We start from the raw sequence: 24,556 nt of genomic DNA, 5'->3' as shown, positions 1-24,556 counted from the left end.
CTATAGAATAATCTTGAGTACTTACTCAGAGGAGGTATCTCCGTAGGCCATAGCAATCTTTCCTGCTTCTTTACTGTTTCTTTTTATCTGTACAGGCACAGTTTCTGTGAAGAAATTCATGCTGATAAATAATAGAGTGAACTGAAGTGTTTTGCTAGTCTACAATTCTGCATTTTATGATCTTGCTCTCAGGCGGTTTTTTTTGATTGCTCAAAGAATTTTCTTTCTGATCAATCTGCTGTGGGAAGGCATTGTCTTAAACTGTGAGGACAGAAGGCAGTTGGTTGCATTTTATCTCAGCATTAGGGATAAATCTCAAGCTCTCTTACGTTTAGCAGTTTAAATATGAGCCAAAGAGGTTTTTTTCCTGTCTCTAGGACGTAATAAAATACTGTACATGACTTACTACTGCAAACCTGGGGAAGTAATCGACTTTGATAGTGGGAATATAGTAGAGATAGTCAGTCATTACTACATGTTATTGAAAATACTCAGAGTAACAGGACATAGCTAAGACATAGACAATTAATACAAAAAGGAGTAGAGTTACTCAGCATATAAAAAGGATCACTTCAAATGAGATGTTAATGAAACAGAAAAAGGAGAGTTATGACAATTTTTAAGTTATTGGCTCCAAGATCTCTGTCTGTGGAAGAGTTTCTTTTGAGAAGACAGATTCCAGTTTTAAAGGGGCAAATGAAAAATTAGTTGCATAGAAAATAGATTTTTCAAAGCACTAGGCTGAAGAAAAAAGTTTTTGCTAGATGATACTATAAATAAAAGGTTACTCATTTTAGAAGACAACATTACAGTGGGGTGAGGTGAATAAATAGAAGGGAGAAGAAATAATGGATTCATTGTTTCTATGAATAAGTGCCTATAGAGGATGGGTTGTTTTTCTTTTCTAGATGCCTAGCTAGTTTCCAATACTGGAAAACAAGGCTACTGCTGTAGCTTGTGCATTGCAAGAGAGGCTTTTTGGTCAGCATTGTTGAATGAGTTATTTTTATCTTGAATACTAGCTTCCAGGTGCCTTATTTTCTGCACTTGTTATTAATGGATCTGGAAAGCCCACGTGAAATACAACCCCTTCCTGATGGAGTCAGTGGCCTTCTTAAGATAAAATGCTTGGCAAAACAGAGGAAGGAGCAGATCTGTAAGAGTATATCTTTGCAAATGCAGTTAAGGCTTTGGGAATGATTCTGTCGTGTTGCTGTAATGTGTAACATTTGAAATGTTACACTGCTGTACTTTTTTAGCTAACAAGAAATAAAGAGTATGTTCCCAGCTGGTGTATTTTGTATGGAAAGGGACTTCAGCTCTTTCCAGAGTCTCTTTCAGCAGGAAGGGCGCAGTGAATATTGTTAGCTTGTTTTTTGGCTCTGTTGTGGATACAAGCTTGTTGGACAAAGACTGTGTATCTTTTCCTGTGGCTCAATAGTTACCTCCCTTGTTACTGTTATTTTACCATTTAGTTGCAGGTGCAAACAAGGTTTGATCAGGACAAATGAAATCTTACCTGCAGCTAAATAGAATTGAATGTTGTTTGACTTTCTCCACACTGGGAGGTGTTGGGCTTTACCTGTACTACTTGGTGTTTCTGATTTCCCAACACCAAGTAATAGCTGATGTATTGGATGTCCCTTTTGCCTGTCTCACCTGTAAAAAGCTAGTTCTACTGCTTTCATAAAACATCTTTGAGGATTCATTTGTTTATGAATCAGTTGGAGATCTAAGGGAGAAGGCCCCATTTTCCTGCAAGTGTCTCTTGTACATGAAGCTACATTTATTTCCAAGAAATATGTGTTTCCAGGTCTCTTCTCAGTGAAGTGTGTGTGAGCTGCAGCTTTTAGCCACAGATATACTGACAATACACTTCTTCCACATACATCCTCTTCCAAGACGAGAACAAGCATTGGTCTAAGCCTTAGTAAAATGCATGGAAAATACAAGATGTTCTGTGTATCCTGTGAAGGAATGGCTATGCAAGGAATGTTTGTGACTCCACAGCACTGTGGTTGTGACTTCAGTTGAATCAGAGTACACAAAGTTTACTTCAGACAAATTTTTTCCTGTAACTGATACAAGGATGTCTTTTTCTGGGAGGTGAGAGGACCAGGTAGTATAGGGAGGATACATAGGCCTGCACTGATGTTGATACCTTCTTCCCTACCTTGTGACTGTCACTCTCAGATGATAGCATCTATCTGCTTACAGCATACATATTGCTCTGAACTCAGCAGTATCCTGTTTAATAGCACCCTTAAGTTTAAGGGCCAAACATTCTTCTTGTAGGTTTTATCATAAACTGCAGCTTGTCCAAATGAACGTGTCAATCAAAATAACTTGAGAGAGACTACTTCCATCTACAGTCTCTAACTGTTAAAATGCTTTGTCCAGAAAGTTTCCAGTTTCACATATTAGTTGCATTTTGCTTTGAAGATTTGCAAAATATTCTATAGAAAGGACTTCTGGAAATGATAAAAATGTTTCTTGGAAAAAAACTATGCCATTGAAGAGTTTGATTGTAATGCATGCATTTACACAGCCGGATAAGAAGGGCACTAGAATACACTGTGGCTGTGGCTACAAAATCGCTTTATGGCCTTTGTAAAAGATACTTCTCTGACATGTTCAACTTTTCTAAAGTATGGACTTTTTTAACCTATGGAAATACTACCTTGGTGCTGTATCCAGTTATTGTGAGGCTTCATTTATGTGCAAAAAAAGTACCTGAATCCCAGGTGAAGTAAGTTATTATTGGAAAGGTATTACTGAAAAATCTTAAAGTTCTTCATGGAAGAAAATACTTGTGCTAAAATCATGAGCTGTTCTAGCACTGATTTAGATTTGCATTACAAATACTGAGAACTAGTATAAATTATGTTGCTATATGCACTACATTTTTCAGAAGGGCTGAGGAGACATTAAGTGTTTCATTATTATAAAATAATGCATGTTAAAGCTGAAAGCTTAAAAAGTTTTTTGACAGGGATGAGTTTACACTTTTAGGGAGAAAGACGCTTTTATTAAGGAAGTAACCATTCTTTTTTCTTTGGCTACAGGAAGGAGTTGAAGTGAGGGTTGCCAGAATATTCAACACCTTTGGTCCTCGAATGCATATGAATGATGGAAGAGTTGTCAGTAATTTTATCCTACAAGCTCTCCAGGGAGAACCACTAACAGTAAGTGAAGATCTCCTGGTGATAGGAAGAACCGTCCATCTTTCTGTCCTGTCCTGATGTCTTATGAATGAGGGTAGATTTTAGAAAATACAGATGTTCCCCTCCTCCAAAATGTAATGTTCCAGTATACCAAATTCAAATGTCTGGAGTGACATTTCAGAAGATGGATTCTGTCAATGGGGTTTCTCTTTCTTTCCCAGAAAGAAACAAGGCTACCAGTTACAATCTGCAGAAGCATTTCAGCATTCTCTCTATTTGGGATATAAACAAAATCCAGAGTTCTGTCAGAAATATCTCGAAGCAGATGATCCAAGGAGAATAAGGATGAAAGTTTTGTGGTAACTCCCACAACTACTTTTTTTATAGAAAAGTCTGAAACTGGACAGATCATTGAAGAGTTTAGGCCAGGGAATAAGTCATGCCAAGCAAAATGAAGCTTGGTGTCCTGTGATAGATCTCATCTAACTAATCTTTTTCAAATAATGTGCCAAAGCATGGCTACCCCCTGCAAAATTTTGGTGGTAGATACTACCCTACTGACTGAGTGAAATCTAGAACTCTTTCTAGGGAAAGAAAATTTAAGGAATTCAAATTACATAGGTTTTGCAAAGCAGTGCACATCACCTTTCACTGCTAATTTTCGAAAGATTAAAGGTCTTCTCTGGAAGGCAGCATTTGCTTTCTTGCTTACTATTTAACAATGATTGGTCACTTAGGCAATTTATTACTATTTTTAATGTCGTTAGCAACTAATCTTGGCTCCTCTGGTGTTCCTAGCCTTTGCTAAATTTCCAGTTTAGGCTTGGGTTATTTTAGAGTAACAAGCCTGCAGTAAGGCTGTGTTCACCACCTCTCCTAAAGATTTTTTTCCCCCCAAGATTTACCACTTTTGTAGAAATCCCTGTTACTGCTTAGTGTATGGTAGCTATTGTGTGATGCTGACTGTAACTTACTGGCCAGTGTTTACTGTCTGCCATGTAAGTCAGCATTAAGAGTACAGATCTCAGAGTTTAGTCTTGGGTAGCTGACTAAACCAAGTGAGCCCAGCTTGCCTAGCCCTTGATAGGAATCTCTTCAACACTACATAGACAGCACAACCATGTGGGCCTGTGCTATTTTCCTATCAATACATTACAAAAAAGGAGCATAAATTCCTGCAGAAAGAGGTTCATTTTCTTACCCAGGTATCTCCCCAAACTTGTTTATTGGAGCTAAACAAATAGAAGCAGACGAGAAGGTGGAGCTTCTTGTTTGGTACTTTTGATCCTTGTAGGACTTGGTTGTATCAAAATGTGAGTGTGGCCTTGTGCTGATTTGTGAGTTGATGTTCCCAGGGCATAAAGTCTGAGCCTCTCTGCTGTTTAGGAAATTGACTGGCTCTTAGAGGATCAGAAAGTATTTCCATTTTTTGGGTTTGGTCCCCAGCGCATATAGCAAGCTACTGCCATATTTGGCCTGTCAGTTTCTTTTTTTATTCATGCATAGTTTCTCAAGTTTTATTGGCAATAGTACTTCAGTCCTTTATAAGAACAGAGTAAGAGCACTAACTGGAAGCTTTCTGAAGCCTTGGGAAGTATGAAGCACTTATCTTGTTTTAAAATATACAGTCTCCCTGGAATATTTCAGAGCATCAATAGGAGAAGTCTGGAGTCCATGTTGTTCTGTGGAAGGGGACACTGAAAGCTTTTATTTTATTTCCATAATTGCCATGCTGTCTAAACTTTAGAAAGAATGTAATTGTGATAGGGGTTAAAATAGAATGTTCTGCCCACCATCACTGTTCTGCAGGAAATAACTGCCTGATGTTGAAAATTACTGGATCTGAGAAAAGAAGAAAGGAGAGAGTTCTTTAGCTGACCAGGTCAAATAAAATTATTTATCAGCAATAAGCAGTGGCTGAGACCCCAAAAAAAAAAATCACTCTTATATCACCACAGAATTTGGCTGATAGGAATACCAAGTGTGTTGATCTCTTTAGAAACTCTGTGTATTTGGTCTCTCGGTTCAGAGTACTTGTTCAAATGGAGTAAATAATCTCTTGAGAGGACACTGTCACTGAGCTGTAGAAATAGTGGCCTCTGGAAACATGACAATTGTTGTTTTCTTATTATAAAGGAAAGATTTATTAAGAGAAATTGGAAGATAGAAACGATATTGTCTTTTCCAACCATTGCCTGTATGTGGGAAAGATAACTACATGGGTGACTTTGCAAAAATCATGTACAAATACTTAGTTCTGTAAAACTTATCCCACACACTACAAGTAAAGCTAAATGCAGGAAGCTCTACATAAATGCATAAATCTGCTTCCTGTTTGTTTGGGAGTCCATCAAGCTGTCATTGTGCTCCTGGTACATTCCTCTCTGAATCAGTTTTTGGGTAAACTCTTAGACCCCTGATCTTACCCAATATGTACTGAAATGTGAATTCTTTTGAGCTCTGAGTCAGCCTTGGACAGCACAAGGCTTACCAAGTAACAGATGGCCTATGTATCATTGTACTGCCCTTTCTGTCCTCGAGGAAAAACAAGCATGCTTTCTTTTCTGTCCTTCCAAAAGCCTTTCTGTAATGAAGCAGGTTGCTGGTAAAATGTGTGTGTCCCCAGTTAAACTGAAATGTTTTCACCACTTGAATGTGCCTACTAATAGCTTTCAGAATGTTCATGTTCTAGAGACTTCAGTAGTATTCGTGTTCTAGAGACTTTAGTACTGCACTTGGTTAAACTGTGAAAAAATAATAGTATCAAATGCCAATATGTATGCTTCAAGTATACATTAATGTCTGTTTGAACTTTAGCTACTTGCTCCAAAGTATGAGTATATAACCTGAGGAGACTTCTTTTTTCCCATATAGGATTTTAATACAAATCTGTACAGGTGACTTTGTGAGTCAGATCATCTAGAAATTACTCTGCTTCCCATTTCCCTAGATAGTAATATTTAGAGCCACACGACCTTTGATTTTTGATTTTTTTTTGTCCTGATTGCTTTAAACACAGTGCTGTTTATCATCAACAATTTTTTTAGAGACCACTAACATTTAGTGGTCTCTTTGAAGCTGGCTTTTGTTAATAAGCAAGTCAAAACTGCTCATATAACCACATCTTAGTAGTCTGAAGTTTGCTTTAAATGTTTGGCACACTTTTCTGGCTGAGTGCAGGCTGCACCTTCTTTCAGTGTTCCAGGAGAGGACAAAGCATCACTCTGTCCTACACCCCTGAGAAGGTTTCCTTCATGCAGAGTTCTGGTTAACAAAATGCCTAGGGATATATTTACTGGAGACAGATCCAAGAGGAAGACAACCTTCAGTGAACTAATACTTTGCCAAAGGCTCTGCAAGAACATTTTTTTCCATTCCTGTAACATTGAGCTTGTGTCTCAAGTGTTTCCCCTTGAGATGTTTTTCTAGAATGGTAAGGAAAAGATAATTGGGCTAGAGAGGGCTTCTGTATTTGTTAACTTTCCTATTTTTCATATGGTTTTAGGTCTATGGATCTGGAACTCAGACAAGAGCTTTCCAGTATGTCAGGTAAGCCTTTTTTGTTCTGGCTGATAATTTACTTCATGGTTTGGGTAGCCTGGTCCGCTTTGTATTCATGTGCATTTGTTTTACTTTTTATGATCATTTTTTAATACAAGCACTCAAGAAAACATGCACCCATTGAAATCTGATTTCAGCATTTCTCAGCTGCCTGATCTGCTTTACTGGAGCTCTTAGGAGCCAGTTTTACTTATAGAAGGGAGACATGGAGGTTTTTTTAAATATCAAGGAGAAAAACATTAATTGGTTTAGAATTTTACTTGAAATACTAACGTGTTCTTCCCTTTCAGAGACAGCAAGTAACAGACAAGTTTTTAGTGCTGAACAGTTTGTCACTCCTTGCATTTTAATGCAATGCTGCCACCTCGTGTCCTTGGGATTACTGTGGTTGGTGTGCTGTGCACGGAAAAAAAGCTAAAAAACCCCATATTGGTTCCAAGCATTCTTTGCTTGGAAATGTTCTTTCCCTCTGCTGAAAATAGTATTAGCAGTAATAGATGTTAAAGAAAACCCATCAGGTCAAAGTACTCATTCCTTTCCTGATTATAAGTAATAATGAAAAGGATCTGGATTTCTATGTCTAGGACCAAGGTGCTACATCTGTGGCTAATAACCCAGAATAACTTTGAGTTATATTGCTGGGGGAAAGTAATACCAAAATACTGTTTTTTAACAAACTTGGTTTAAGAATTTTTGAAAATGAGAAGACAATTCAAACAACAGGCTGCAAAGTAGGTGGTAGCGTTATATGCCTCTGTATTACAACTTGATCTATTCTGTTTGAAATGCATTGGAAATCAGCCTCCAGAGATGTTTGCATACTAGAGAGAAGAGGAAATATTAATCATTTTTTAGTACAAACACTCAAGAGAACATGCACCCATATAAATCTGATTTCAGCATTCCTCAGCTGCCTGATCTGCTTTACTGGCGTTCTTAGGAGTCAGCTCTCTTTTTAGACCAAGAATATTATTTATAGAGAGGTGGAAATTGCGCCAATCTTTTCTTCCCTCTTTTACAGTGATCTTGTGAACGGGTTGGTGGCATTGATGAACAGCAATGTCAGCAGTCCTGTTAACTTGGTGAGTATGAGTGCTCCACTCTCCTCAGTTACAGTGCACTGGTCAACACCACCTCTGTTTTCCTCCTTGTCACTGATACTGATTTCTAGAAAAAATAAATGGAACAAAAAAAGGTCTTTCCATTATAAAGAACCACATACTCTCCCATGTACTCTCTTTATAAATAAGAAGACCAAGCCCCTGTATGCTGAGGTCTTACAGTTCCAAGAACAGGATACGTTTGCTGGAGTTTTACATTTGTTCTAGCAAGAAGATGTATGTAATTAGAACATGAAGGAAGGAAGTGTGTGGGGGACGCATGCAAAGTGCACCAAGAAAATTATTGAAGACTGATTTTAGTGGAAAAAAAGCACTGAAGGAATACTTAGCTCTAGATAATTAGAAATAATTTCATACTACCCTGGATTCAAGGAAAATGTGGTAGTATTTTATGGTATTGTTCTCTAATATTGTTTAAAATGCTTGGAACTTAACTTGTCTAGTAAGATTTTTGTTCTGTCCTGTTTGTTGTTATCTTATTCTTAGTAGTGGATTTAAAAACAGAAAAAGGATGTGTATCCCAAGTCATTTCTTGTATATGCCAGCTTTTGCCAAATCAGATACTCAACTCTGCAGGGCAGTTGATCACTAGATTTTCCCTTCTTCCTGTGGCCATGAATTAATGTATGTGTTTCTATCCAAACGCTGATGTGTTTAAACCCTAGAGCATGCTTTGTCTTCAAAAAATTCAGTATTTAAATCTGCATGTATCTTAAGTGCTCAGCTTGAGGTCAAACGAGATGTAGTAAAGAAGAGTTTTGAAACAAGGAAAGCTAGGGATGGAGGGAATTGAGTCTGATGAAGGTGAGCTAATGCTAGCAGAAAGTGTTCAGCATTTGATTGTGAAATGTTGATCAGGAAATTTTGTGCAAGTTGGTTAAAAACAATGAAAAAGAGTATTGGATAGGAAAGCAAGTAGGCCTTATGTATTGATATGTAAGCTGTAGTAGATTCAGAAGCAATTGTTTGCAGCTAAATGAGTCTGGGTTACTAACTCTGAACCAAGAACTTAGCATACTTCTTCATTATACCTGTCCTCAACTGGGCACAGTCCTTTAATCCAGATTTCCAAATGATGTGGCTGTCTGGGCTGCTCAGTGACATAGGCCTTTACTGTGATTGCCAGCTCCTTCAGAATTACTTTTTTTTGGGGGGGGGGGGGAGATTCAGGGAGCAACACCTCTCTACATACACTAAATTACCAGCGTGAATATAATGGAGAAAAATTTTCAAGTGAGGAAGGAGCTTATCAAAGTTGCTACTTTTTTTTTTTTTTAACAAAGTAGAATAAAGCTTAAAGCTTTTTCAGAGTTTAACATGCCCCTGTTGGAACCATCTCGTGTCTAGCATGTGGTATTTAAATTAAGGTGTTTAATTGTTATTGAAATGAGCATTTCTTATGTTTGTAGGGAAACCCAGAAGAGCACACTATCCTAGAGTTTGCCCAGTTAATTAAAAAACTTGTTGGTGAGTACGATTAGTAATTCTTGTAAAGTTTATTAAGTACTTATTGTCATTAGATAATTATTACTTGATTAGTGTGTGTAATATGTGGATAATTTAATTAGTCTTTGGATTTCTTAATAATTTTATCAAAGGCATTTAATCATATCATTAAATATTAATAGGATAATCCAAATCTTCTCAATTGTCTGTGAACTATTGCATGAAGACTAGAATGAATACATTTTCTGTGTATCTGTGCAATCTATACCCATTAATTTTTATAATGTTTGGACAATTTTTTAGGTTTGTTTTGGCACAAGGGCAATACATAAATGAAATGTAAAATATGTGAATGACAATGTCCTGCATAGTATCTCAGCTGCAATAGGGATACTTCAGGAAGATGATTCTTCACAGTTGTGCAGGCTGTGGTCCTTCAGCTACCATTAAAAACCTCATGGTGTGGCAACAGTCTTTTCCTGTTCTTTTCACTGTTTCTAGCAGTGATTCTTGAAAGGGTTGACAGCACCTGGGAAGAAAACACTGTGGCTTCCTCTTCATTCTTGCTCTGACACCTGTAGCAAATCAGAGCTCTCAAGAATGGAATGAAATGATTGTGCATGGTCTTCTAGTGTGACTCCCTAATGAGATGAAACATCCTGCTGCCATTAGCCAAGGACTTTTAGTCTGTGCCTTCCAGGAGTGCTTCTGACATATCTGAAAAAGACGAGTTCCAACACAGAACACAGAAGCTGATGCATGTGTTGTTTCTAATAAAAGACTGTTCCCTCTGGAAAACTTTTGTGAATTCACAGATCAGGGAAGGAAATGGAAAAATCACAGCACCAACCCCATCAGACACATAGATTGTCACCTATGTTTGTTCACAAACAACTTGATGTGTTCCAGTCCACTAGGGGAGACAATTTAGTTCTAAAATGGCATGTAAACTATTTTCTAGATTTGGTTAGAAGAATTGGCCTCTTTCTGTCTGTTGTTCTGAGGAAAGGCAAGTGATTGGTTATTTAAATCAGATTGGAGATTAAGGGCAAAGAGAAGCTGATGCCCATTCTAATGCCTAAGTGCTAACAATCATGGAAGGGTTGAGGAAAGGACCTCTGGAGATAATTTGGTCCAGCCCTTCAGCTCAGGCAGGACAGCCTACAACCAGCAGTTGCCCAGGACCATGTCCAGATGGCTTTTATGTATCTCCAAGGGTAGAGACTCCACGTCCTCCATCTGTGTTTCAGTTTGTGCCCACTGTCTCTGATCCTGTCACTGGGCACCACTGAAAAGAGCCTAGCTTCCTCTTTTTAATCCCTCCATCTGGTATTTATACACATGAATGAAATTCCCCATAGCCTTTTCTTCTCCAGATTGAAGGGCCCCAGGTCTTTCAGCCTCTCCTCTTACTCCAGTCCCTTTGTCATCACTGTGTGTTGCACTCGCTCTGTATGTCCCTGTCTCTCTTGTACTGGGGAGCCTAGAACTGGACCCAGTTCTCCATATGGATCTCATCAATGCTGATTAGTGGGAAAGCTGATTTCCTTTGTCCTGCTGGCAGCCCTAGGATGTCATTTGCCTCCTTTGTGGCAGACACACATGGCAAGTTCATATTCAGCTTGGTGCCCATCAGGACCCTCAGTCCTTTCCTGCCAAGTTGTATTCCAGCTGGTTGGCCCCCAGCCTGTACTTCTCCAGATTCAGGACTTTGAACTTGTTGAATTTCATGAGGTTCCTGTGAGCCCTTTCTCCAGCCTCCTTTCTCGAGGTCTGTGTTGCAGCACATGCTCTGGTGTATCAGCAATGCAGTACTGATCCAACATTGGGGTATAGCACGAGTTACCAGTCTCTATTTGATCACCAGCCTCTGAGAATGGCCACACAGCTTTCACTCCTCCTCACTGCTCACCCAGCACTAAGGGAGGGTGTTATGGGAGACAGTGTCAAAAACATCACCGAAGTCAAAGCAGGCGATATCCACTGCTCTGCCCTTGTCATTTCCTCATAGGAGATTTATAGACTAAGCATTACTTAATTTTTGTGAATCCATGCTGAAATCTTTGTGAAATCCATTATGAACCTATGTTGCTGTGTGGCAGGTGGATCACCCAGCTATTGCATGCAGTACATCTGTGTCTGTGGAAAGCATTTCAGTGGCTGAATTATGAAGCAGAGAGCTGCAGAAAAACCTGCTGCTCCAGTTGGTAGAAAAGGTGTAAATGCAAAGCTTAGTGAATTTCAAATGATAAATCACAGTGTCTTGTTTAATAGGCAGTGGGAGTGAAATCCAGTTTCTCTCAGAAGCACAGGATGACCCTCAGAAACGAAAACCTGACATCAGAAAAGCCAAGTTACTGCTTGGCTGGGAACCCGTGGTATGTACAAATGAATTACTGGTGCTGTGTGGTAAAACACTAGGAAGCAGAGGGGGCTGAGGGAGGCCACATGATAACAATACATTCCCATACTGGAATATCTGCCTAACACCATCTCCAAAACAGTTTTAATATTTTAAGTTTTTCACTTGTGTGTTAAGAGATGTTTACCTTTCTGTAAGCCTGATGAATCATTTGAAGTATATGGTACATAGTTACTTAGTTGCCAAGCCAGTAGCTAATGGGCTTGCTGGTGTTGCTGCAATCCTCATTCCTGTCGCTGGCAATACGAGTTGGTTTGCTTGGAGTGGTAAGATCTAATTCCCAGAAGAAGTGTGACTTTTTTAGCCAGCTCCCCATTCGAACTTTTACAGTGGTTTGTAGCCTTTTTTAAATTTGCAGACAAAAATCATTCCAGGAGGCATGTGAACCTACCTAGTAAATGTAGGCCTAATAATAGAAAAAAAGATCCAGACCCTTCTGAAAGGATTCACAGAGCCACCTGATAAACCATGTCTGACAGCACAAGGGTGGTAACAAATTGTTGCAAACACAGAAGATTTAACTTTTGTATTTCTGGGCTTCTGTGTTTGGCCCAGGCAGTAACAAAACTTGCTGTGAAGTACAGAGCAGTAGTACTTCAGTAGTAGCTGTTGAAGTACAGCACCAGTACAGAGTTGGTACAGCAAGGCAAGCAGTTTCTGTGCTGCTGTTTTTATCTTGCTGTACTGGTGGTGGTGTCAGCAAGCATGTCAGAACATATGGCTCCTGAGAAAACAACTCCTCTGTTATTCCTGTCTCCATATTCTATGCCTGTATTTAAACACTGCAATTTGTAGGATTACAATTATTTGTATAGGATTTAAGAATATCAAATGAGATACTGGATGCCAGCTTTATACCATGCTGTGAAAGAGGATCTTTAATCCTTACAAACAGAAGGAGCTTAAATGCTGAATGTTTGTCTCTTTCAATGCATTAGGAATTGAAAGTAGAATTATGCATGTCTGTTTTGATACTAAGCAGGCCCATCATAACCATGTGTGGGATTTAAATTTGTTGGCTTTTTCAACTTATGTCAGAAAATACATGTGCTGGTTTTTAGCTCAGCTGCATCAGCAGTGAGGAGATGTAGCCAGCATGTGGTGCTGTTAATGCTTAGATTGGCTAAGAGTGGGACTCCCTGGCTCCCTTGTATAGCTGTTTTATAAAAGATACTGTTGTGAAATGAGCTGATGTGAACCTAGAGTGATACGATTCTCTCCTCACTTTTGGGAACAGGTCCCATTGGAAGAAGGTTTGAATAAAGCAATTCATTACTTCCGTAAGGAGCTTGAGTATCAGGCGAACAATCAGTATATTCCCAAACCAAAACCTGCAAGGATGAAAAAAGGAAGAACAAGACATAACTGAAGACTGTTAGTTGGACAGGAAATTGCCTGCTTGACATTTGGCGGATGTAATTTTTTTTAAATGTTTTTTTAAATTTTTTTTTTCAAGAGAGAGACTTTAAAACAGGTATCATGAAGAACGAACTGGAATTTCATTCTGAAGCTTGCTTTAAAGAAGTGGATGTGCCTAAAAATAACATAAATATTCCCTTTCCCTGCAAATCTTGCCTTGCACTTTTTAAATCTGTCTTTTTATGTAAAATAGAGTAGAAGCATCTTTTAGTATTTTCAAGTTTTATATCTTGATGTGAGATCATTTTGTTGTGACTGTCCTTGACAGTTTTATTTACTGGTTTCTTTGTGAAGCTGATGATAAACACAAATGGGATGGAAAATGCCAATTTATTTATAAAATGGGTACTATAAAATATGAGATGTTCTACTATGCATAAGAAAAAAACTAGTGGTATTGTCAGGTGAGAGACACTGACATCTGCATATAGAAGAGTTTAAAGGAATTCTGTTATGAGAGCTTTATGTATTCTTCAAAGGAGAGATTTTTTCAAAGTTTAGTTTTAGTTGTACACTTGAATTTGAGATATTTTCATTGATTACCATGGATAAGGATATTTTGAATCACTACTGTGTTGTGCGTACTCTGGGAATAAAGTTAATGTATTATTGGTTACAGTGGTTGAATATGCTATTTTAATAAAATACTGAAACTTCTGTTTACTAGTTTCAGGGTTTCACTGTGGGCATTTCTCTGGATTTGCACATCTGTGGATTTATTATGTGTTAATTATAAAGTAACAGTCTGTAAATAATCCACTTGAAGTTAATAACTTCGGTCTTACATTGCTTGTCTCTGAACAGATGTATAGTAAGGGCTGCAGGATGTCTGTTGAAATAGATCAGACAAAACCATCCTGATTTATTCCAATTCAGGTACTTGATAGTGATGCAGGAGTACAATATTTTCTTTAAACCATGGAGCGTAACTTCAGCCTTCCTGAGGAAATACTGAGGAAGTGTTTCTGTTTTAAGCAGTTACGAAATTGCTTTCAACTTTAGTAACTATGCCTGTCATCATAGGAAAAAAAAACACAAACAACCAAACAAAAGAACTTTGATTCCTCTTAATTTTAATAATTCCCTTAGTTTTTAAAGGGTGTTTAAAAGGTATTTTGGCTTAGCGCTACTCAAAATTGAACATCCTACATTTCATTAAGCAAAGTGACTTGACTTTATCTCATTAAAGCTTGATATTTTTATTAGCTTTTCAGTATCTTCAAGTTGATGGTAAATTGGGGGTTACCAGTAGCAGTGATGTTATGCCCAGCCCTAGGAAGACTCAGAGAGCAATGTGGCACTTAGGCCCCTTTGTCTGAGCTGTGTGCCAGAGCCTCACAGTGCTTGCATGGCTTGGAGTCTCATCCAGTCTGTCTGGTAAAGTTCCCAGTGACTCCAGCCAGTGATGGGGTTGCTGCATTCATTGCTGTGCCCTGCCTAGAGTGGAGCTGCAGGGATTCTTTTAAGACTAATGTGTTTTTTCTTGCTCACAAGTACACGTTTTCTCTCTTTGGAAATCTGCCATACAGCTGAGGTGGGGGGCCAGGGTGCATTTTCCTGTCTGGATTCAGAGGTGGAATTTAGATATTATACATTACCTCCATCTTTTCACAGCCGAGCAGCTTGAGATCTACTTTTTTTGTATGAAGCCTCTTTCTAGGTCCTTGATCTGGGCATTTATTCCATACTAAATTGCCTGAAAAGTACACTGTGGTGTGCTGCTCCAAATGTGCCTGTAACCTGTCATTACTGAAATGCTCACAAAGCACAGCCTCTCCCTGTACTCTAAGGCACAGCTGGACATGTGTGAAAGTAGTGCCCACTTCTTCAATAGTTCTTTGGAGAGAAGTGTTAATGAGCTCCCAGCATGGTGGTTTTAACCCTTAAAACCCTTAGGCTGAATATTGTATGTGGGGGATGATGCTCTTTCTCCTTAGGTTTCACTCCTCGTGCAAATTGTGCCGTTGTATGCCAAAGTCTATGAAGAGATGGCACACAGGTGCAACCCTGGTCCAACATTTAGTGCAATTACAGAGGGTAAGTGGGAGTTCTGACTACCAGCTGTTACTTCCAGGGCTGTTTTTTATTTAATCCAGTGACTTCAGTACAAAGGTTGTGAATTTGTACAGACACAAGCATGCTACTGTAGACAAGCACAACAAAATGTGTATGTTCAAAAAAAATAATCCCTTGGGAAGTCTGAACCTTTAGATACAAGAGAGGAGTTAAAAGCTCTTCAGGTTACTTCACAGCCTGGCTTCCTTCATAAAAGGAATAAATTGAAGAGAGGGCAAGTCACTGGTACCAGTACAACCCATCTCTGTGTGATGCCTCCCACTGGCCCGAACGACCAGACTGTGAATTTGCTATTTTCCTCCTACTGTTTCTAGGTTTTGTTTCAGAAGTTCCTGTTTCAGCTCCCATATTTTTTTTTTAATAGTGTCTTCTAGCAACAGGAGCTGAGGCAGCTGTTGCCCTTAGGTTTTGAAGCCACTGAATGACTGTGGAGCTGATTCGAAAGGCATGAATCATGTTAAGAGTCTGCTGATGCTTGAAACTGAAAGTCTGGGGTACTTTGAAGTTGTCAGATCTGAAATGAGTCTTCAGGAAGGCAGATGGAGGTTTGCATGTTGGTGCTCTGCTCCTGTCTGGGGTTAGACATCCCAGCGGGAGAAAGAGGCATCAAGTGTGTTGGGAACCCCAGGTAAGAAAGAGCTGCTGCCTCTCCAAAAGAGCCTCTTTTGATGGAGGGTAGTAGAATACAGCACTGAAAGCTTGGAAATACAGGATTTGGGAGTAAAGCTGAGACATGCTCTCAGGATTTTTTTTCCACTAGAAAATTTGAGAATTGGAATTTTCTGCTGTCATCTCGTCAGGCAGACAAGGTAAAACTAACATGACCAAACTTGAGGTGCCTCTTTACTCACAGTGATCTGTACAAATGGGCAGCTCAGCTGGTGCTGGGTGCAAATCCTCACTCTCAGTAGGAAATACACAGTGCAGCAGAGGGAACTGGCCAGCTTGGTGCTGCTGAGTGAGACCAGCTTTCCAGAAAGAAAGATGTGTGAGGCACCTGCTGTTGTGTTTCCTTTGGTTCTCACAAGGAGGACCACTCCTGCTGCTGGAGGTTACTAGAGCATGAGATCACAATTGGATTTTATTTTTTTAAGCATGATGTACTTTATTTCTCTATGTAGGCTGCTAAGGAGCCTTATTAGCCACATTGCTAGTCTGCAGACAAGCTACAGAGGGGTTTGCAGACCTAATGCATTTCAAGTAGTTTCATGAATATGTAGTCTAGAGAAACCTCATGCCTGACTTTTTGCTGTATGGGGAAATCATGATTGGTAGTTTCTGTGTCTAAGGTGTTTGCAGCTTCTCTTAACCTGTATAGACTCTGGTGGGTTTAGTAGCCAGTGAGTTCATTGTCACCTGGATATTAATGTGTCCTAATCTATTTTTTTTCCAATACATTTTTAGAAAAGTTATATACTGGTGAAAAAGGCTTCACTTTTTGTTAGTGTTTGAATTGAGTTTCAAAGTTGAAAGGGGCATAATTGCCTTAGAGAACAGGGTACAGAGGGCAAAACAAGGCTTCGATTAGTTTGATGGATTGAGCCAGTCCCCAGCCTTGCTAGTATTGAGTTTAATGCTACTTGAGGCCAGGAAGTCTCTGAGGGTTGTTAGGGGCTGGTCAGGGGCTGGTCCACAGGAAGAAGCTGCTTTGTAAACAGCAACTGTATACTCAACACTGCTAGCCCTAGCAACCGTACATTCCTTCCCTGAAGTTGCTGGGAATGTAGCTGCCACAAATCCATAGTTCCTCTGTAGTGAACGTTACCCAGTGTGGGGATTTCAGTGGCAGAAGGGAATGCCTTATTTGCAGCTCTTGACTCCTTAGAGCTACCATGAAGAGCAGCAATAGTTCTGAAGCAAAGCAGGGCTCTGTGGCAGGAGGCTCCTGGGTGCAATTCTGTATTAACAAGAGAGGCTTTGCTAAAATAACAGTTCATATTTCTTGCAAAAAAAAATGGATTTTGATTCTCTGTTCCTTGTCTCAGTCCTTCTCTCACTTGCTTATTTCCTAATAGCTATCTGACAAGTCTTTGTCCATCTTGGTTTGTTGCCATTTACAGCCTGGAACAAGCACCAGCTTGTTTATTCTTGCAGTGTTTTCCCTAGATGCTGATATGCTCTTCAGCAAAGAGCAAGATATTTTGAATGCTCTGGTCCATACCAGAGCTGAAACAGCTGGAAGGTCCAAAGCACAAAGCCACAGGGAACAGTGGCCTTAAGTGCCGTCAAAGCCACACACAGCAATCTGGGCTCCTTCCACCCCACTGCAAAGAAAGCTGTTTTAAGTAGGAAGGCTGCATCTTCCACCTGGGAAGCAGTCCTGGGATAGAAGTGCTCAATCCCCCATCCCCAGCATGTTTGTGTCATAAGTAGGAACTTGAAAGGAATGATGACCTCTCTTCCTCCAAAAACAACAACAAAAGACACAGCAGTAATTCCATTTTGGCAGAAAGGTTTGCTGGCAGGTGTTACCAGCAAAGGAGGCAGCACTTCCCGTGAATCTGATGGTTCTGCCTGGCTGACACCGACAAACTCGGGGATGTTGCAGCATCAGGCTTTGAAACATGAAGCACTGGAGCATTGCCAAGCTGTTCCTGCTCTGAAGGGAGCCACAATGAACAATTGCTGCTCTTCTGTCTTGCTGGAGAGGTTACGCTATGTCAGTGCTGGGGTGGCTGAGGGTGATGGTGATGTGAAGTGCTCTGTGCTGTCTGCACAGCAGAATGGAAATGCTGAGAGGAGGTGCACAGTTCTGTCTATGTTTTGGGACAGAAATAGTCAAGGGAAATTAAACTTTGAAGTACTCCATGCATATCGGATGAGTTTTTGTTTCCCCAGTATTCTTCCTCTTTTTGCCCAAGCCTGTTGGCTCATCCTTGCTTGCTTTCCACCATTGCAACTGCTTCAGTGCAAGGCAGGTGCACCCCTCTGCAAGAAGGAGGGTGCCCTCACCTCAGAGCTGTTGCCTTGTGATGAGTTACCCCAGCCAGCAGCAGAGTTCCCTCACAGCCATTCCCTCTTCCTGCCCCAATGGGAGAAAATAAGACAATCAGAATAAGTACCCTTGAGAACTGAGGTAAGAGCAGTTTAATGAGTGAAGAAGAAGAAAACCCAAGTGATGCAAAGGCCATTCAGCAGCTCTCCCAAGCAAGCCTGGTGCTCACCCAGTCTCTTGAGAAATGGCTTCCCTGAAAACCCCCACTCTCTTCTTCCCAGCTTTTAGTGTTAACCAAGTCATTACATCCTTGGGAGTTGTCCAGTTTGGGGTCAGCTCTCTCACCCATGTACTCTCCTAGCCTGCCTGCTGGGGGGCAGTGTGGAAAACAGGCTGTGCAGGCATTGTTCACCCAAAGCAAAAACATTTGTGTTCTTCCTACGCTGGTTTAGTCACAAATCTAAAACATGTTATCATACATGTTATGTAGAAAGTTAGCTGTGTCTCACTCCTTAACCCTGCAACACAATATAATGGAAAAGATTTTTTTTTCCTCCTAGAGAATTCAGAAGACAGAGAACATCGATTTGATCGTGAGCCTGCAAGGCACAGAAAGCTGCTAGACTGAGTCAGCCCTGCCAGAATGGACAGAGTTTGCAAAGGCCTAGGGAGAGATGGTCTTTATTTACAGCACTTTTTTTATTCTTCCTTATTCAGCTGGTCTGAATTCCCAATTGTAAATTCTGGGAAATAATGGAAATTACCAGCATGGTTCAAATGTTGCCAAATTCAGTGCACTTCTTGGATAATATACAAAATGGAAGTATTCTTCTAGGAATAGGTGTTTTCCAACTGTGCAAAAGAGTCTGTGCTTGACTCAGAATGTGATTGTTCTGTATTTGGAATAAAGGCTCTTCTACCAAGGAAACACGCCAGTCTAAACCAGTTAAACTGGCAAGGATTCTGCAGAGATTGAGCCTAGGGAAGGCTGAGGGTTTGGAGCACGTTAGGCCAGCATGGATCTGTGTGTGCAGAGAAGTGACCAACATGTTTGTTGAGTTTGGCTCTCTCAAGAGCAAAGAGCTGTCTCCTGGGAAGTGTTCCTGCAGGGAGCTGTGTGATGCTGGGCTACATCTCCTAGACGCCAGTGCATCACACAACAAGGGCTTTAGGCAAAAGATTAGGAAATACACTCAGAGTTAAGAAAGAAGTGAAGTGTTAAGAATGGTGGTGTCATCATCCATGCTTTGGAAATTTCTTGTAAGCTTTCGATGAGAGAGAGCTAAGGCTTCCATGCTGTCTTCTCTGACTGATACAGTTGGTAGAACATACTTAATTTCCCTTTATCCTGATTCTTCAGTTGCAGAAGTCATGGAGCAGCCAGCCTTCCTCACCTGCCCCTTCCCAGTCCTCTACACTTGTCAAATACCAGCAGTGCTTTCCTCTGCCCAGCTCCTCCTGAAGCCCCTGACGGCTGAAATCTCCCTCCCAGGCTGATGTTGCTGTGATACAAGCACTGGGATTCTTAACATACATGATGCCACCAACAATCCCCCTTCAATCCACAATGTTTCGCTAACAGATGCCTGGTCTCTGATACATTTTGATGCTCAGCCTAACATGTATATTTCAGTCTGAATTGGGGTAGTGGGAATTTTGCAGTAGGAAATTATGATGTCAGGGAATTGTTTTGGATGCTGTCTGACACTGACTCAATTTTAAATAGCTTACTTTGCTGTTTTATTCCCTGTTTGAGCTAGGCTGAAAGCTTGACGCTAAGTGGAATGGACACAAAGGGGAGTATTCAGCAAAGATAACCTTTGGGTTATCGTGCCTGGGAGGGGTTGGGGCCGCTCAGGCTGGATGCTCTGCACCTCAGCAGTTACTGCTGAAGTCGAGTTCCTGCTTTGAGCCCGTTCCCTGGAGGATCCTTGCACAGGCTTTGTAGGTAGGCAAGCTCGTCTGCACTGAATTTAGCTTTTGTGAATATCAGTGTCCTTGACCCAACAGGAGCTGCAGAAGTGATGTGTCAGGCTTGGAGGGCTGCACACTGTAAGTATGGAAACGGCAGAAGAAGCAACAAGGCAGCATTTCAATTGACAAAAAACCTTTTTTTTTTCTTTTCTCCTAAGAATAATTGCATTTGTTTGTTAATAGAAATGTGAATGGGCAGGCACATCTTAAATGTAGTGGCTTATATTATGTATTCTGTATGCCAAAGTAAATGATATAATGTAATTTTTCAATTGATTGTAGGACAGCAAATGAAAAAGCCCTTTAAAAAAGAATCTGTAGTAATACAGTTGGAATTAAATTTACTGTTATGAAGTCTACTAAATAATGGCAACCTGATTATCAAAAAAGCTTTATTTCTATAACACTTTATATATATAGTGTACTACTAAGTAATGATAGTTTTAAAAAGCTGCTTTCATCAAAGTGTGGCAGTTCCTTTACTCTTACTGTTTGACATGAATAGAGGAAAAAGTGGGGTCATTCTGACTGCGGGAGGGCTCAGCCTCACCCAGTGCAGCCCTACAGGCAGCAGCTATAGTAGGATAAATGGATAAATGGCTTCAGTAATCGTCGTAGTTGACGCCTGCTCCGTGCCTGAAGGCGTGCGGGTTTCGTGGGCCGATCGGAGAATCTTCATCGTAGTGGTGCTGGTAGTAGCCACCGTAGTATTCATTACGAGCACGCCCCAAGTTTGTCCAGTAGGAGATGTCATCTTCAAATTTCTGCCAGAAATAAAAAAGGAGAGCATTTGCTTTCCAGACTGAAACTACAGCGATGAGATGAAACAGAAGTGGTGCAAGAGCCTTTTTCAGAAATTCGGATCCTTTGCAATTTGTCATAAATGAAATCTCTAGATCTAAGGGGTTTTGTGACTTGTACCCACCTTCTCTATGGGATTATCAGGATCCTGAGTGCAGGAATTGTCCTGCCCAGCTCCACATCCCCTGCCCACTGCAAAGTGCTTAAACTGAGAGCACCTTCGTCTGAAATGTGCACTAAGCACCTTTGATATTTCGATTACCCTGTCAATGGTGGACTGTAAAATTATATCAATATTTTGCAGTTAAAATCTAAAGGTTTAGTTGTCCCTTGCCATGTGCCTTTAGTTGCAATGTCCCTGGCTGGGGTGCAACAGGCTCTTGCTTTCTGTCTGTGATCTCTCACTCCCACCTTGCACGGGTGAAAACAAAGGTGCAATGCAGCCTTCCAGCTATGGAAATGCAATAAGCACTTCAGTTCTGCTCACAACAGCAGAGGAAAAATAGTGTGCAAGGATATCAAATACTTGCCAAGTCAAAGCCTTTCCATCTGAATGACTCTTTGGAAATATTTTTGGCTGAGATTTGGGGGAAAAAAAAAAAAGTTTTGCAAATACACAATGGCTAAGTATGGATCAAGTCTTTTGCTGGAACAAACAGTTATTTCATTGTTAAGACTGTGTCTTAATACTCAAGAAAACCTACTAAGTGGATTCATTGTATCCCACAACAGGCCTCATTTCAGCTTTTGAAATGCATACAGGAACTCAGAGGAGAATTCACTTTATCTACATGGTTTGTCCTTGTTCCTTAGTATTTTCCCCCAGTCTTCAGTTTCTGATGTGTAAAACCACTTTTCCTATTTTTCCTATTCCTTTTAGTGAAGGGGGATGTAGTCATGCTGTTGGGAAGTTACTTTTATCCACATAATATCCAGGAGAATTTAGGGGAAAAGTACCCTTCATTATTTCAGCTCAAGCAAAGGATTATTTTTCTAATTGTTGCAGCTTTGAAAATGAGGGCATTCATCTTCCAAGCAATCCACATAGCATGGAAGTTTAAAATGTACTCCAGTTTGCCTGTGCCAATGCAATCTCATTAAACATATTCATACAGCTGGCAGAAGCCAAGAATTCAACATCTATAACTATTTTTACCTCTTATTAAAAGCAGAAATTATTCTACATGTGGGACTGCAACCAAACACACTTTTTTTTCCCTATTCCAGCATCTCTTTAGTAGAGCTTTGTGCAGAGTTTGATTCCACTCCAGTGTTTTTAGAAATAAAGTGTTTTTATAAAATGTATCCTTCTCGTTTGAAGGGAAGCTGGCTGAATATTATCCAAGGGCTTTCCTTTCTCGTGTAGAGTGGAGGCACAGCTGCCAGTGTTCATGATGGTCAGGAGCTGCCCACACTGTGGAGGCACAAGTGTGCATTGGGTGCAAAATGTCAGTGCCATTTCACTGAGGAGTGCCAATCACAGCCAGCTAGGTGTGGATTTCTCAGCATGTTTAAAAGCTGATTAGGTTGAGGCTGACAAATTACTTTCCTGAAATACAATGGATTGCTTTAAGTCTGGCCACCTATTCTATCCACAAAGCAAACTTTGTTCATATGTCCAGTTACGATTTATTAAGCTTAAGTTTGATAGTGGACACTCCATACAAGGCCTTAATGTAATTTTTTTTCTACTAATAAAATAAGGAAGGGATCTCTTAACATGTAAGAGATATTTGCCACTTTGAAGAAGAAATCTGGGCAGGGACACCTTCTACTAGACCCCATGAAACCTGGCCTTCAACACTTAGAGGAATGGGGCATCAATCACTGCTCTGACAACTTATTCCAGTGCCTCACTACCCTCACAGTAAAGAATTTCTTCCTCATGTCTAAATATCTTCTTTTTTTCATTTGAACCAAACCCCTTTGTTCTATCCCTGCCTAGTCTCCCTCTTTTTTATAAGCCCTCTCCACTGTACACTCACCTGCTCATCGAAGCCCAGGTACAGGAACTGCTGGTACCACTGCTGCACGTCGGGCTGGCTTCTGTCCCACAGCTGGCGCCGCTGCCGTCTCAGGCTGCTCAGGAACTCCTTGGCTGCTGTTTCTTTCACTGACACCTCAGGCTTTGCAGCAGCAGAGGCTGAAATTAATTCCCCCCACAAAAGGCATGCCAGGAAATTTTTGGTCAGCCTGAAGCATACTGCTTGCAGCAAGTAAGAAAATGATTCTCACATCATGCCGTTACCTTTGTGCTTGCCAGTGCAATGCCTGTAGCAGAGTAACAGTAATAAACCCAGGAATCACTGATGTAATAGGATTTCTCTGCTACCCTCATTCTCCTGGATCCTTGAAAAACATTTCTGAGCTCAAGTACAGCAGCTAACTGTGGAATTTAAATAAAAACACCCAAACTCAATGAGCATATACACTATGTGTTTGTGCTTTCAGGAGAGAACAGGAGATTGGCCCTAAGTGCTACAGTTGCAGAAACTGGTTTGAAGAAGAGAGGTGGAGTCAAAAAGGAAGGAAGCTGCAGAAACACTGAGTGAAGAGTGAAGGGAGAAACACTTAAAAATATAGGTTTTGAATATGATGTGTAAAAAAGTAGCATTTAAATGAGTGCTACTATATGCCTTGTATGCATGAAAATAAAAGCCCATCAGGTTTTCATAGCAACCTGCATGAGGGATGCATGGAAATGCCCTCAACCTACCAGACCCAGAAGAGCCATCTGGCTTGCTCCATGCCTAAGAGCAGCTTGCTGTGGCTGCTAGAATTGATGCACCTCCCAAAAACATGGATGAGAGGACTATTCAGGATGAGAAGAAATGGCCTCAAGCTGTGCCACACAAGGTTTAGATTGGATGTTAGGAACAATTCCTTCACTTAAAGAGTGGTTAAGCTTTGGAACAAGCTGCCTAGAGAAGTGGTGGGAATTGCCATCCCTGGAAGTGCTCAAAAAACATATAGATGTTTTTGTTTCTGGGGACATGGTTTAGTGGTGAACGTGGCTCTGCTGGGCAAACGGTTGGACATAAACTTAGAGATCTTTTAAAATCTAACAGTTCTATGATTCTGTGACTTGCCAGCCTCTGGCCACGCACAGAAATGATAAAACATGATATTGATCTGGCTGTGAAACAAGATGTGTGTAGGAGTAGAAGTCTTGCCTTCAGATGGTTCATTTCAATGAGGGAGAAATCAGGAACACGAGTGTACATGGGATTTTTGGAGGATGTGAGGAAAGAGACTGGGGTAGACAGGTGGAGATGTGGAAACCACTGAAGTAGGAGCTGGGCAGACTCAGAGAGGAAGGCAAAGGACTGCAGAGAGAAGGAGATCCTGAAGATAAAAGTGATGGGTGAGTTGTTGCAGTAAGTGGGAAACAGTAGGCTGTCCTGCAGTGACGAGCTGGAAACTGATAACTCACCATGAGCTTGAACTGGGTGTTATTACTGGGAAGAGGGACAGCTGAGCAAATGTCCCATGAATGACCCCTCACACAAGGGACACTGCCAGCAAGGGAAGCAGTACTGCTCCCTTTAGAAACCAACCAGAAAAGGGGAGCAAAGTTGGAATTAAAGAGGCTGCATATTCCTACCATCATCAATTTTGCAGTGCTTCCTGATCTAAG

General features: G+C 40.6%; 2 protein-coding genes across 3 annotated transcripts in view; one reads left to right on the top strand and one right to left on the bottom strand.

Annotated features, from left to right (window-relative positions):
- The window catches only part of UXS1 (UDP-glucuronate decarboxylase 1), a 56,313-nt gene extending 42,523 nt beyond the window's left edge, over window positions 1–13,790 (top strand). The window contains exons 10-15 of the mRNA XM_014893452.2: window positions 3,066–3,185; window positions 6,670–6,713; window positions 7,747–7,807; window positions 9,256–9,313; window positions 11,567–11,670; window positions 12,952–13,790. Coding sequence (XP_014748938.1) covers window positions 3,066–3,185; window positions 6,670–6,713; window positions 7,747–7,807; window positions 9,256–9,313; window positions 11,567–11,670; window positions 12,952–13,083 — 519 coding nt within the window. The 3' untranslated portion in view covers window positions 13,084–13,790. The remainder of the gene's footprint in view (window positions 1–3,065; window positions 3,186–6,669; window positions 6,714–7,746; window positions 7,808–9,255; window positions 9,314–11,566; window positions 11,671–12,951) is intronic.
- Window positions 13,791–20,493: 6,703 nt separating this feature from the next.
- ECRG4 (ECRG4 augurin precursor) overlaps window positions 20,494–24,556 on the bottom strand; it is a 65,589-nt gene continuing 61,526 nt past the window's right edge. For both annotated transcript variants that reach the window (XM_088160099.1, XM_014893440.2), the window contains exons 4-5: window positions 22,905–23,062; window positions 20,494–20,882 (exon numbers count right to left, since the gene is read on the bottom strand). In XM_088160099.1, the coding sequence (XP_088016225.1) occupies window positions 20,721–20,882; window positions 22,905–23,062 (320 nt within the window). In that variant the 3' untranslated portion in view covers window positions 20,494–20,720. The remainder of the gene's footprint in view (window positions 20,883–22,904; window positions 23,063–24,556) is intronic.

The sequence above is a fragment of the Sturnus vulgaris genome, chromosome 2 (genome assembly GCF_052056855.1).
Source record: "Sturnus vulgaris isolate bStuVul1 chromosome 2, bStuVul1.hap1, whole genome shotgun sequence".
NCBI lineage: Eukaryota > Metazoa > Chordata > Aves > Passeriformes > Sturnidae > Sturnus > Sturnus vulgaris.
This window is presented reverse-complemented; position numbering and strand designations above follow the sequence as displayed.